General features: G+C 40.4%; 1 protein-coding gene across 1 annotated transcript in view; it reads left to right on the top strand.

Moving 5' to 3' along the window:
* The first annotated feature begins 3,067 nt into the window (after positions 1–3,067).
* Positions 3,068–15,072, top strand: part of LOC126183305 (uncharacterized) — a 162,512-nt gene continuing 150,507 nt past the window's right edge. The window contains exons 1-2 of the mRNA XM_049925151.1: positions 3,068–3,099; positions 5,526–5,861. Coding sequence (XP_049781108.1) covers positions 3,094–3,099; positions 5,526–5,861 — 342 coding nt within the window. The 5' untranslated portion in view covers positions 3,068–3,093. The remainder of the gene's footprint in view (positions 3,100–5,525; positions 5,862–15,072) is intronic.

Below are 15,072 nucleotides of genomic sequence, written 5' to 3'. Positions count from 1 at the left end.
GTGAGTAGTATAAATAATACAGAACGAACATGAACTATTGCAATCTGGTGACTGCGATGACAGAGGAGATGCGGCATTTCATCCTTGTGCTCACAAAACTAGCTGTGGACGATGAGAGCTGTGTGAACGGGAGCGCTATCGTCTTAGAACAGATCATCACTATTGCGGTACAAACAGTGTACCATAACCCTCGGCAGTAATGTGATCTTGCACTGTAACCAAGGGGCCCATGGGATACCACGATATGGGCGACCAAATCATTACCGAATTCCTGCCGTGTTTCACTGTTAGGAAGTAAACTCTCCCAGAAGTAACTGCACAGTCCTTGTTTTATAGCTTTGGCACCAAGGTTTCTTGTTATGGACATTTGCATCATTGATCAATGATTTTGGAATTGAAGCTCGTCCTGCAATTTCCTTTCTGTGGAGTTTTGTTGCTGACAGTTTTCGCAAGTGCCAGTAAGTTTTGCTGTGGCTTTGGCGGCTGTCATTCTCTTATTTTGCATCACAATGTTCTTCAATATCGTTCCCACGATCACTCAACACATAGTTCCGTGCGCGTTTTGACTTAGTGTTGCGACTTGTTGGATGATGGTTTTTCGTTTTTCCTGTAGGATGTATAAATTTTCGTTACGTTGCCTCATGAAACACAAAACATTTCGGCTGTCACGTCAACAATTTTCCCACGTTCGACTTCACCTAGCGCCGACGTAGTTCACTAACTACACAGAACACTATACTGATGACGACTACCACTCGCAATGTACTGCCGACATTGCTCAGGCGCTGTTCGTGGTCAAATACAACAACAAAACTCACAGGCTTGAGTAGCGTCTCCTTTTACGCCCAAGCTTGCGATTTTCGCGTTGTTTCCCAATGTTTTTGTAACCCCTTGATGTTATACTTAAAAATGGCCATATGTTAATCTGTTACATTCCGGGCAGTACATTTCTGAATTCCTTCGATGACTGTTACTGGGCCCACTTGATTAGAACTTTAAACGCAGGAACAATTCTCTTCAATTGGTCGCACTAGCGTATTGAGTAATGTTTCCGTGAAAGATGATAGCGACTTTCCCTGACCCGTTTCAACACATCTACGTCTCTTATTCACCTTTTCTCATACTGACTTCATGTGTTCGTCCAGTTTCATGCCTCTTATTAGTATTAACCATATATACATATAATATACGACGTAATCATGTTGTCCTGACACTACTGTGTTCTTTCTCTTTAACTCACGATCATCTTCTTCGTCTTCTCTGCCTTTTTCACGTTTATCGACGGGGCCGGCGGTGTTATAGGGATTGTGACATTGTTAATGAAGCCTTCCTAATGTCCCCAATCCCCTCCTCCATCCCCCTCCTCTGTACGGAATTTGTATACCCAATCTGTCTGCGTCTACTTCGTGTTCAAGTTTCTAAATGTTCGATTTGCATGTATCTGACGCGGCTCGTGGGTACGAGCTTGATATTTACCTAGTTCGGTGTGGGAAACTCCTGAAAAGAAAACCCAGACTTGCCGCCACAATTTCCCTCGCATGAATCCACTAGGTAGATTCTATCCGCGGCCGACATGCCTCCCTGTGTTCTGGAAGCGGGCGCCTTAACGCGCTCTACTATCCAGATGGGTGTCTTTCACTCCGGTTCACCATGTTTTAATCGTACGGTCCTATGGGGCCCGCTACCGGGTTCTTTGCTTCTCTTTCAGGTAATATCTTGTGTTTACACGCATTTGAAGAGAGCTGCCGTTCATTACACCAGGTGCTACACTTATTTCACTTCATTACGATCGTCTTCTGTATATAGAAGACAGCACCGTCAGCGATAATACTGCTGATTGTGATAAGTTGTTAACGTATGTTGAGAATATTAGATGTCATGTTACGCTTTCCCGGATGAATACGTGTTGTTACTTTAGTTCGTATATTATAGCGTTTTGATTTTATCACGCACTTGCGAATAAGCTAAAGTTCACTGAATCCTGGTTTAGTAGTCGTAGTACAATGTAGAACACCTTTCGGAAATCCTAGAAGGGAAAATCTACCTTCACCTGATCTTCGGAATCTACCTTCATCTGCTGTTAGGAAGATATCATGGATGAATGAAGCAAGCTATTTTACACTGGGAATTTTTTGCCACAATACGATTTCCTGTAGTTGATATCTGAAATATGTCAACAGAACGAAAGTAAATTTCATTGATGTCAGTGTCATATCCGCACTGAGCAAAGATTTAAGAATCAAAACTGTACAAATGTTAATAACACTGGAGCTGAATAGCTTGCTTCCAAAATATCATAGAGCCGGTGAAAAATGACTTTATTGCTAAGATTGCTCACTTGGCACGTTTCGGATTTATTTACATCATCAGGTGTACAAGTGCAACCGGAATCACATGATACGAGCGTTACTAGATACATATATGTCAGCTTATGTTACATATCATGTGACCTCTGTGTACTTCAAGTTTTTATGTCCATCCTTGTGATCGGAGCTCTCGGGACCCTTCAGTTACGTAAGAAAGTGGAACACCTCCAGCCTTCCTTATGATATCATTTATTGTCTGGCTACCAGTGCTTCAGTGCGCCATTTTCAGGCCTCAGCTGATGCTGAAGGGTTGACACCATCCGCATACACGGTGTGTCAGTGGGCTACATAAACAGCTGGTAGTTGATGGTTGGAGAGACATCATCACAGTTTTACAGGTAGTTTGTGTAAACCACCGCTTGTACGACTTTCTATTCAGGTCCAATGCAATACAATATCACAATACTATTAACATAAGGTTGGAGGGCTTTCTCGATACCCAGCAACATGACGAGGCGTAGGCTGGCTGTCTCAGACACGTCCGCCACTGCTGGAGCTGTCCCAGAGCGCGACGCCGCTGCGTCTTGTAATGCGCACGCATCGCGCCGCGGCCTTGACACGCAGCCGCGCAATACGCGCTTCTGGGCTCCGTACGCGAATGGGGCTGCCCGCCCGTGACGCCGTTGTGGTAGCGCCGTCACGGAGATCCCTCCGATTTAAAAGACGCCCGATACAGCTGTCCGACACCACATCCACCCGGTCTCCCAAGCTCGCACACCCATCGACCATGCAGGTGAGTCATTTTGTGGATGCGCTATTTTTACACCTAGAGTGTATTATACAGAACGCAGATGAAGCACATTACACTCTGAATCACTAGAATATGCGACCCGGATGAATTAAAATATCGAGCTTTAGCTTTTAACCACCTCGCCTGTATATGTACAAGTAACATTGCTGAAAACGCGCCCATAAGCCCCAACACACACACACACACACACACACACATTACGCAGAAGAAAGGAGCTGAGATCATTTTCTTGCAATCGTTTGGGATATATCAGTCAAGAGCTGGAAAGTTAAGTAAAATTCAATAAATGTATAGAGAAATATTGGATTATATGTAGATATCCCCTCATCTGTGCAATAACATATTGGTTCAAAATGATAACGGCAGTCGTTGGATTAACAACTTACATTCAGGCATGTAGGTCAGTTTCAGTGGCCAGTCGATTGATCAACAATGAATACGATGCTGAAAAGTAAAGACTATTTTTCATGTTTTTAACTGGGCAGATTACGCTAGATGGCTGTACTTCTGTTAGATTAATTCACAAGAATATTTGGAGATTATCCAACAAACATCCACTCTACAAGAGACTTCTGCGAGTGTTTTCTGAAAACTCTTAGTTGTTTCAGCACAGCTGAAGTTAAAACAGTATACCATAATAAGCTGAAAACGAACCATTTGAACGACGAAGTGCTAAAGCAGCAACACTTGATCTTTTCCTGTTACATACATCGCTGGATAATAGCAAACAGTTCGTTGATCCGAGATACAGGGTATATTTTACGTCGACTGTGAAGAAGTTAGAAATGCTGGACGATGTCTTGAATGAGCTATGCGGATCGGGATACATACTCTAATAGAAAAGAGCTGGTGATTCGTGACAGTGGCTTCTGTCCATAGAGAACATTCATTAACCTGCGTTCTGAATTAATTTCTGTTTTAGTGGGAAGGGGCTACAAAATCGAGGAATAACCTCATCTAGTAAAATGTGATTCTAATTTATGTTACGCAACCCGAAGATCAAATGTTTGTAAGTAATTATTTATTTGCCTTTATATATATGTGCATGGAGAGAAATTTGTTCCTAATTAGATACCTCACAACCAGTTATCGGGCCACTACACCAAATAAATTTAAAGGAAAGCTACAGTTAGACTCGCTTACACCTGAATTTGCAATTATGTTCCAGAAAAACATTGGTACTGACAGGCTTAAAATAAGTACCTGTCTACGTCCTCTTTAAAAATGCACACTAAATCAAAATCAAATACGGGAATCTACTGTGGTAATATTTCATATTTTGCATATTTGCCCTTTCTTTCTATCTTTCCACATATCTTGCTGTGTAAAACCACAACATTTACTTACCTTGAGTCTGTATCAGAATGAGTAGTCCTGCTGTTTATAGCTGTCTGTTTCATGAAAGAAATTACACGATACTGTAGGAAACCAAGTCGACGAAATATTCTTCCCTTAATCGAACAACCACAGCTCTTTTTCAACTGACGACCTAATCTGTAATGTCTTGTGCGCAATGTGTATTTTCGCGATTTCTTTTCAAAATTCCGTTATGGGAAATACTGTGCCACAAATAAACTTTAATACAGCCCAGATGTACATATCCGCTGGATAAAATGGAGAATTTCTCACAAGTACATATTTCCACGGCACCTACCTATAAATACTCGTATACGGCAAGTGTAGCAGTGACACAGAGGATATAAATAATCAGCACTGAGACGGAAGAGACCTTCATGAGATCTAGAAGTGCACTTTCATTAATGCGACAATATAAATACAACACGAACTACATTTCACAATAAATTTGAGCAACCATTAAAGAATTCTGCGCTTGCACCTGGGAATGCAGTATTTCATAAACTGTAGCTGTAGATTAATTTTCGTAACTGGTATTTCGTACTTCACAAAAGCCACTTATTTCATTTTGGGTCCATAGGCTGTATTTTTCATGAGTAATACTTCTTCGATGTTTTGACTCGCCGTGCTGTCATTAGCTGAATGTTGTGTCCAGAGATATAATTACGTTTTAACGTTAAGATGACATAATACGCCTAATGATCTGAAAATAAATATAAAAATACATGTAGAAATTCAAAGACGTGTGATTCGTCCTACCAAATCACAAATGGATTGTAAGTTAATATTCCGCAGCAGTTGCATAAAAGAATTGTGAACACGAGTTTCAACGTAATTAAAATATTAATTGAGTAAGATTCTCATGTTATGGAAATTAAGATCAAAGTGATGCACCTGCAACATAAGAAATTACAACGTGTCATTTAATTCTAGTGAAACATGTTTGTAGGAAAAAACGATCTGTGACATAACCTGTTATTAGCCTGCCCTGGTTGAAGTGATGAATAACGCGACCATTTTGCTAACTGTTTTCTCATCACTGTCTGATGCAGGCCCTACTGCTCTGCACTGTGGCGTCGCTAGCGGCGATGGCAGCGAGTGAAGCACCCTCCACCAGCTACGGAGCGCCCTTCCGTCAGCCTCAGCAGCAGCAACAACCACAGGCATTCGCCCAATCACAGGCGCAGACATCATTTGCGGCTCCGCAGTCGTTCTCCGGATTCTCTGCGGCCCTCTTCCGTCCACAGTTCTTCATTCCCGCACAGGACTCCTCTCGCCTGACGGACATCTACCGCCTGCCCACGTTCACAACCTCTGCCCCCACCAACACAGAAGCTGCCACCACCACTACTGAGGCCCCTAACACCACTGTGGCTGCCCCATACAACGTAAGTGAAACTCTTGCTTCTAGTAGGCATGTCGGAGGTAGTCCAAATTTATTTGATGTAAGCAGTCCTCGCCTGAATCACGTAATTTTTCTTTATTAAGTTGCTCATTAACTGGGTTACTTATTAAGGGTATTTCCTGGTCTCGGAGTCTTCTATCATTATAATCTTCAACGCATATACTGCAGAAAGTTACATTCTCACACAAATCCTTATTAACAAATAGAGACACGCATCTTGAACACTACGTAAATAATATTTCACCAGTACACCGATGAACATGTGCAACACAAAATGGCGGTCAAGATATCTCAAAGCGGACTGCGGAGCTAAACGGTTCGCACGACCGAAAATGAAGTGTAGGTGTGCAATCAAAATTAAACATTACATTATCACAATTAAAGTCTGTATGACGTGAACCTTGAAAATAAAATTTCCTGAAGTGCATTTCAAAATGGTGGCCGCTTGACCGCGTAGGTATTAAATTGACTTATGTGTTTGCTTCTGAATGTAAATAAATAACAAACATAATGAAAAATGTAATGTTGTTGAGGTTCACGCAAAAATTAAAAGTATCTGTTCCATTCAATCCAAAGCGGCAATCAGTTTTACGGTGTACCACTTTTTCTTTACACATACGAACCAGTCTAGAAAACGGTCTCGCTGAAATGCACATTAAGGTTTAGAGTTCGATTCCTTTGTGTATAACATTATAAAGTTTGAAATTACCATTAAACTACTGACCCTGAGCCATACATTAAATCATTCTCCTCGCCGGAGATCTAATTTTCTCAAGCGCGAGTCTCTGTATCCACTGTTCTCGCCTCGACGGCTGGTCTAGAACGAGCGCTGCTGCGAACGCTTCAGCCGTTTCTCGTCCATTACCGTCGCGAATGTGCAAGCCGTGGTGCCAATAACGAATCCTATGACTTTCATGGTGTGCAGGACACCCGTAAATGCGTCATTAAAAATGGTCCACACCCAAGTGTTATCAAGTGGACGTCTTTTATACTCGAAAACACGTGTTTTGGACATAAACCACTACAAATGAACGCAGGCTTCATGGTTGTTCTGTGTATAGTCTCCACGGCATCTCTCCATCAAATTGTGAGTTATATATTTGTAAACGTATGAAATGGCGTTAATAACTTCAGTCATGGATTTTGATCAAAAGTATCCAGTATATCGTTACTGTCAACTTGGTTCCATTCACATTAACTAGCAGAACTGTAATCGCACGGCAGATTATCATTTACTGACCTATGATAAAGTGTAGCACCTCCGGTGGGCAAGTACAACACATATACCGATATTTTCTTCAACGTAGAACTTTACGATAACTGTACTGAAAAAGAGATAACGACTGCAACCACAAAAGGCCCAAACACTGACAGCGGCTGCTTAAGCGTATGAGCCCCTGTCAAAACGTCGGTTTAGGTATGCTGAATAGTTTCAGTACGAAATCCTTTTGATAACCTGTTGGTAATACTATAAGAAGACAATATCTGCAAGCAAAAAAAAGGGAAATAAAAATAAAAAGATGAAAGAAAAAACTTCGAGGCTGGAATAATTTCCTTACTGCATACTCCATTCCACAAGCTCTCTCACAGTGTATGCTTGACATTTCTTAGTATAGCACGTAATTACATCATGCTGTTCTTAATTGACCTCCTCTTTTGCACAAACTCATTCATCTCAAAAACAACGTACAAAATTTGGTCCATAAACGTCTTACTGTTAGAAGGAACGGCATACCGAATTCATTGAAACATCCTTCAAGTGCTTTACATTGCTTCCTTTTCCCACAGTATGGCAAGGCGGAGCTGCGTGAGGCGGAGGAGAGCGGGGTGTACTACGTGCTGCAGCCAGACGGCCGCCTGCAGCGCATCGCCTACGCCCACGGTCCCGCCCCCGCCTCCGCCGCCCCCAAGCAGCAGCAGCGCGCCGCCTCCAGTGAGCTGTCTGCCCTGCAGCAGCCAGCGCTCACCCCCGGCTACCTGGCGCGCTTCCAGTACCAGGAGGTGCATCCTGCCGGTGCTCCCATCTACTCTTACAAGCAACCAGAGCTCGTGCGCATCAACTAGGCTACGAACCTGGTCTTTCCAGTTTCAGCATTAGAGCTTCTTTTGCTAAATGAATACTGTTTCATCATTTAAAATTCTTCATAGTGGCTGTCTATAATAAATTACAGTATGGAAACAGATGTTTCGCCAGCGTAGTCGGTCGTAATTACACTTACTGCCCTATGTGAATTTTATTGAACTTAATTATCGCTCAATTTTCTCTCACATATGATGCGTATTTTGCACGCTCAACAAATGTAAGTACGCAGATTAATGAGGCGTTTGAGAAAAACTGAACTTTCATGGAACATATGCCAAAGTAATTGCTTTGTATCTGATCCCAGTAGACACAAAGCGTTTTACAGCATAAAGATGTATTTTCTAGTTTTAGCCTGCAATTAAATTGTCTTCAGTTTTTTATTGTAACTCGATTCATTTCGAAGCTAATAATCGAAATAGGCCATGTTACAATGAAGGGAAATGGTAATAATTTAACTGCAGTCTGCTGTAATTTCGTTCTCCCAAATTATACTACTGCTTTTCCATGATTCCATCTACTACTTTTCCAGCAAACTTTGGAAAGGAGCAGAGTCACTGATAATTTCGAAATGTACTGTACCTCAAGTTGAAATGAGGCATCAGGCCTCAGAACCTTCTGCTGTTCAGTTGCTATTGTATGTTGCCAGTCGTCAGTGTGCCAGAGCATTATGTACAGTATTATCTTCTACTATGTTTGCCTGTAAGTTTTGCTTCTTGTTGACTACTGATGTAAATTTTATAACGTCAATAAAATATGTGGACATGTAACCTAGTTTTTCATTCAACAAGTTTTTGTTTCTTCTCGCCTGTCCATTTTACCCTGCCATACTTTATTTCCTCAGACTGAAAAACAAACCATATAACATATATGCAGCTATATCAGGTGAGATTCTGCATAGCGAGTCTAGACGTTCGAAAGGATAATGACACAGATTAGAGTACATTAGATTTACTTTCATTCCAATTGATCCCTAGTGTGGGAGTCCTCCAGTATCTAGAACATGTCAGAGAATCAATAATACATGGCAAATATATACAACTGAAACAAATAAGCTAATGTACCTCCACAGGTAGCAAGTAGATAACCGTAATTTTTAATGAACATGTTTGATATCACAAATAACATAGAAACATTCACTGTTACTTTAAAATTTACTTTTGATGATCTGTTTCTCATAATACTTACCTTTTAACTCCTTCCTATTCTATACTTTACTTGTCAATCAACATATTATTTGTCTAAAATCAATCTGTATACTATTGGCCAGGTGTATAAGGTAAATTTTGTTATGGTTGGTTTTATTGTAAGTCTAAGACTTGATGGTTTTTCGCGTCATTCGTCTATTCTCTGTTGCAAATTCTTATTGCTGCTGAGTTATGGAATTAAAGTTGCATTTTATCAGCAAATAGGCATGCATATTTGACTTTCCTTAGTGAAAGGTTTATCCGACAGAGGCACATTTATGATTGTACAATGTTTCATTTTCCGTAATTCCGCTTACAATTTAATAAGCATTGTTTCAGTTAATTCAGCTCAACATGCTGGCATTGTCAGAATTTAGTTGTAGTATTTCCAGGGTGGTATCGTAATTAACAGAGTAAATATCAGTGCTTGAACCTTAATCGCCGTCCGGTGTGGCCGTGTGGTTCTAGGCTCTTCAGTCTGGAACTTGTGACTGCTACGGTCACAGGTTTGAATCCTGCCTCTGGCATGGATGTGTGTGATGTTCTTAGGTTAGTTATGTTTAAGTAGTTTTAAGTTCTAGGGGACTGATGGCCACAGTTCTCAGAGCCATTTGAGCCATTTGAACCTTAAGCGTCTCCTTTCCAGTTCCAGAAAATTCTTATTTGACATGTTTCCTAGTTTTTCTCTGTCCAGTTGTATGTGAGACATTTCAATAAATATTTTTTATGCAAAACATAGCGATTTCACATTATCAGAGTTACAGTTAACTTGAAATACGCCACATCAGGAATATTTTCGATTTTTGCAAGTTACCGAACACCATACATACAAGAGAATCATCTCATAGTTTGAAAGGAAAAATCGTTTCTTCTTTTTGGTATTTACAATAGTCTTAATCTTTGTACAAGCAATACATGAGACCATTTCAAATCAGTACAACCGTTGACTTCATGATGAAATGACAGTGAATATTACACATGTTTAGAGAGCAAGTGTATTTTAATTCAATTTTTTCTTCCTCGATGAAACATCTTTTGTAATTGAAGTGGTTGTGATATGGAGTCTCCATGATTAACCTACTCTCTGAGCGTCGAAAATCAAAGCTGTACAATATGATACCCATGACTTTAAAGTGAATTTGGTGATGATTTAAGAGAGAATACAATAAAAATTTCACGCTGGCCTGATTGCTTTCTTGGACGTTGTATGGACATAACCAAAGAACAACGTTCACAAACACAAAAATGTTTACCGCTGAACATTGCGTGGAACGTTTGACAGAAGCTCTTTAAGAACATCACCATGCAGCATCTAAGGACATAGCTGAGATCAGAGGAATCCCATTTATGTCGCTTCCCCAATTTAAAATAAATCGTTTCTGTGGGAGAAAACATCCCTACTCGATCGATTGCTCAGTACTTGACAACTGAAAACAAGTTGCTACACTTCTCTTGTTGTGCTCTTCAGTCCAGAGAGTTGGTTGATGAAACTCTCCATGCCACTCTATCCTGGGCAAGCCTTTTAATCTCCAAGTAACTACTGCTATCTACACGCTTCTGAATCTGCTCAGCGTTTCCATCTGTTTGTCTCCCTCTACGATTTATACCCTCCACCCTTTCATCCAATACTAAATTGGTGATCGCTTGATGCCTCAGAACGTTTCCTATCAAACGATGCCATTTTCTAGTCAAGTTTTGCCGTAAGTTCCTCTTCTCCCCAATTCTATTCACTACCTCCTCATTAGCCACATAATCTACCAATCTAAACTTCATTGCTACCTTACTGAATCAAAGCTAAATGTTGGAGCTGAAGCGAGATTGTAACATATCACACTTACTGAAGGAACATGAACTAGAGAGTTTGATCTGAACTTAAAAAGACAGTCCAGTGAGTGGAAAAGTTCTCACATTATTAATTAACAGCAAAAATATTATTGTAGAATCTTCACTCAATTCTTATGTAGAATAAATCAAAAAACGTTACCCCAGTTACTCGACAGATCACCATGGCTCATCAGCATACACAAACTAATGTGTGTGTGCCATGGATGAAGGATCGTGCACATTGAAGATGACTCCCTTAGCCTTATTCATTTCAAAAGGTGAAACAGTTTGATTACTGTTGTCTGTTTCCTGAGTCCCAAAAATGTTATACTACCATTACCCAACGAAGCTAGTATGAAGAAATTAATTCCACACTAGATTAATAAGACCTGAAGAAATACAGTCATGTAAACAAATAGACAGCTAAGTTTAAAAAAAAACTGAAGTTCTTCAGTATGTGATTCATGCATATTTATTTACTTATTTGCTTATTGCTTATTTGGTGTGACTAGATTAGGGCCTTAAGGCCCCTGCTACATCGACCAGGAACGACAGATACCAAAGAAATAACAAAAATATTCATAGGAATAATAACAACAAAAATAATTATATTAGCTATAATAGTAGTAATAGCAGGGGCAATAAATAGACGAAAAAAAATAATGATTATATTAATGGGCATTAAGAGTGATATAAATTAGATAGCACATTAGAATACATACTTAGTGTAATAGAAGCGGAAGGGTAAAGAAAGAGGTGAAATTTGAAATGACAGTGGCAATGACTGCTAGGAAACAACAAAATTTAAACATAGAACTCTCCCAAGACGGGAAAGTGGAAAGTGGTGAGGGAGGGGGAAACGAAAAGAGTGAGCTACAGACTAGTATATGGGAGCGATCGCTGTTGTAACTGAAGGTGGGCCATTTTTTCAAGTTTGGAAGGAACTTAATTTCTCTGGTTTCTTTAGGACTATTGTAACAATTTCGGGTCCGTGATACATCAAATGATTTGGAGAACATGACACTGGTATGTGATGGTACAGGGAAAATGCTACTTTGTTAACCACGAGTATTTCTGCTGTGCTGTTCAGAAAGTAGTGTAAGAACTGAAGATAAATAAGAAGGAGTGCTATGACAGAGAAGACGACAGGGCAGATGTAGAGTACAACAGTCTCTAAGGTTATCACCACGCAGCCATGACAACAGCTCGTGGGTGGGAGTGGCGTAGTCGAAACAGCGAAACGGTACGTAACAAATGTGTCGCACACAAGCATTCATCACCATTTCTACCCTGTGTGAGCTTTCTTACGAAAGTCTTTGGACCATAGCATTACCATAACCAAGTATGGGGAATATTAGCGACTCTAAGAGCTTGATATTAAGCTGTAAAAGAAATTTTTTTTTATATTTCTGTAGTGACGAATACTGCAGTTGTGTGATCAGTCCAGTCCCAGTGATGGACCAGAATCCAAGTATCTTGCATATGAGGAGAAGATTATTTTTGTGGATTTTAGCATTAAGGGTGGAAGAAATTCTCTGCAGTGCGTGGTAATAGGTGTTTTCTGAGCGGCTAAGGCTGCTTGCATTTTGAATGGGTTAAGTTTCAAACTTGTGTTTGCGCCCACTCATATAAGACAGCTAAATTAGCATTTAGATGTTGATGGCTGTGCACGAGTTTGTTGGACTTGCACGTAGTTATAAGTGAATGTCGGCAACGTGTAGGTGATATTTGCAATGTAGGAGAGTAGTTGATACATAATTAACACATGATGAGAAGAATACTCATCCTTATGTGACCCATGATACTACATCTCTCCAATAATACCTGTTTGTTCCAATTATTACACAGCTGACGGAACGTGAGGTAAGAGTGTAGCGGTTGTTCAGTATTTCAAGAAAAATTTTGACTTGGGAGTTTAGCAAGGGCACCTGTAGTTTGTTCGTAATTGTCTCAATCTGTCAGTCACTTTTACAATAGCCCTCATCGTGCTACAATTTTGCCTAAAACCCGACTGGTATTCTTCTAAAAGGTTATTTGATTGACATGATGCAAATGGGCCAAGTAGTGGGAATGTTGCGTGACTGATTCCATCTTCGGTGGTTGTTTTATGAGTCCCTTCTTATACGATCTTTGGAATATGCTGTAAGTCAAAGAATAATTAAAAATATTCCTTGTTTTGGGCAGTAGTGGATATTATCATGTCCCCTAGATGTCTAAAAAATACCTGCATCGACCTTCTTGAACGTGTTACGGCTTACGGGCTGCAGAACAAAATTTTCGTCTGTCGCAGCCACTGATATCTTAAAAGAGTCGATGGATTGCGCCCTTATACATTATTCAAGCAAAGAGGTCAGTATGGCAAAATAGTCAGCTTAGAAGCTCAGTGGGAACCACTTACGAGTCATCAGTCTTCTGACTGATTTGATGCGACAGCCCACGAATTCCTCTCCTCTGCCAACCACTTGATCTCAGGGCAGCACTTGCAACCTACGTCCTCAATTATTTGCTGGATGTATTCCAATCTCTGTCTTCTTCTATAGTTTTTGACCTCTACAGCTCCCTATAGTACCTTGGAAGTCATTCCCTACTCTCTTAACAGATGTCCGATCATCCTGTAAATTCTCCTTGTCTGTGTTTTCCATATATTCCTTTCCTCTCCGATTCTGCGCATACACTCCTCATTCCTTACTTTACCAGTCCATCTCATTTTCCACATTCGTCTTTAGCACCATATTTGAAGTGCTTCGATTCTCTTCTGTTCCGGTTTTCCCATAGTCCATGTTTCACTACCAAACAACGCTGTACTCCCAACGTACATATTCAAAAATTTCTGCCTCAGGTTAGGCCTATGTTTAAAATTAGTACACATCTCTTGATCAGGAATGCCCTTTTTGCCATTCCTAGTCTGCTTTTAATGTTCTCCTTGCTCCGTCTGTCATTGGTTATTTTTCTGCTTCTGTCGGAGAATTCCTTACTTTCATCTACTTCGTGGCCATCAATCCTGATGTTAAGTTTCTCGCTGTTCTCGTTTCTGCAACTTCTCATTGCTTTCACTCAGGATAGCAATGTCATCAGCGAATCTTATCATTGATGTCCTTCCACCTTGAATTTTAATTTCAATCCTGAAACTTTCTTTTATTTCCATCATTGCTTCTTCGATGTAGAGATTGAACAGTGGGGGCGAAAGACTATATTTTGGTCTTAGAGCCTTTTTAATCTGAGCACTTCGTTCTTGATCGTCCATTCTCATTATTTCCTCTTGGCTATTGTACGTATTGTATATTACCGCTATTTTTCTCAGGATTTCGGACATCTTGCACCATTTTTCATTGTCCAACTCTTTTTCCAGGTCGACAAAGGCTTTGAACGAGTCTTGATTTTTCTTTCGTCTTGCTACTATAACCAATCGCAACATCAGAATTGCCTCTGTGGTACATTCACCTTTCCTGAAGCCAAACCGATCGCCAACTAAGACATCCTTAATTTTCTTTCCCATTGTTCGGTATTTTATTCTTGTGAGAAAGTGGGATGCATAAACTGTTAGGCTAATTGTGTGATAATTCTCGCACTTGTCAGTTCTTGCACGCTTCGGAATTGTGTGGATATTTTACCGAAACTCAGATCGCATGTCGCCAGGCTCATACATCTTACACACCAACGTGAGTAGTCATTTTGTTTGCCACTTCCCTCCAAGATTTTAGAAACTATGATGGAATGTTATCTGTGCCTTCTGCCTTATTTGATCTTAAGTCCTCCGAAGATCTCATAAATTCTGATTCCAATACATATTTCCTATCTCTTCTAAATCGACTCCTGTTTCTTCGTCTCTCACGTCAGACAAATCTTTCGCCTCATAGAGACCTTCAGTGTACTCTTTCCAACTATCTGCTCTCTGCTCTGCATTGAACAGTGGAATACTAATTGCACTCTTAATGTCACTACCCTTGCTTTTAATTTCACCGAAGGTCGTTTTGACTTTACTATCTGCTGAGTCAGTCTACATCTACATTTACACCTACACGCTTACTCTGCAATTAACACTTAAGTGCCTGGCAGAGGGTTCATCGAGCCATTTTCATACTACTTCTCTAGCATTCCTTTCT

This window comes from Schistocerca cancellata, chromosome 1 (assembly GCF_023864275.1).
Source record: "Schistocerca cancellata isolate TAMUIC-IGC-003103 chromosome 1, iqSchCanc2.1, whole genome shotgun sequence".
NCBI classification, from domain to species: Eukaryota; Metazoa; Arthropoda; class Insecta; order Orthoptera; family Acrididae; genus Schistocerca; species Schistocerca cancellata.
The sequence above is the reverse complement of the archived record's forward strand: the minus strand, read 5'-3'. Positions and strand labels throughout refer to the sequence as shown.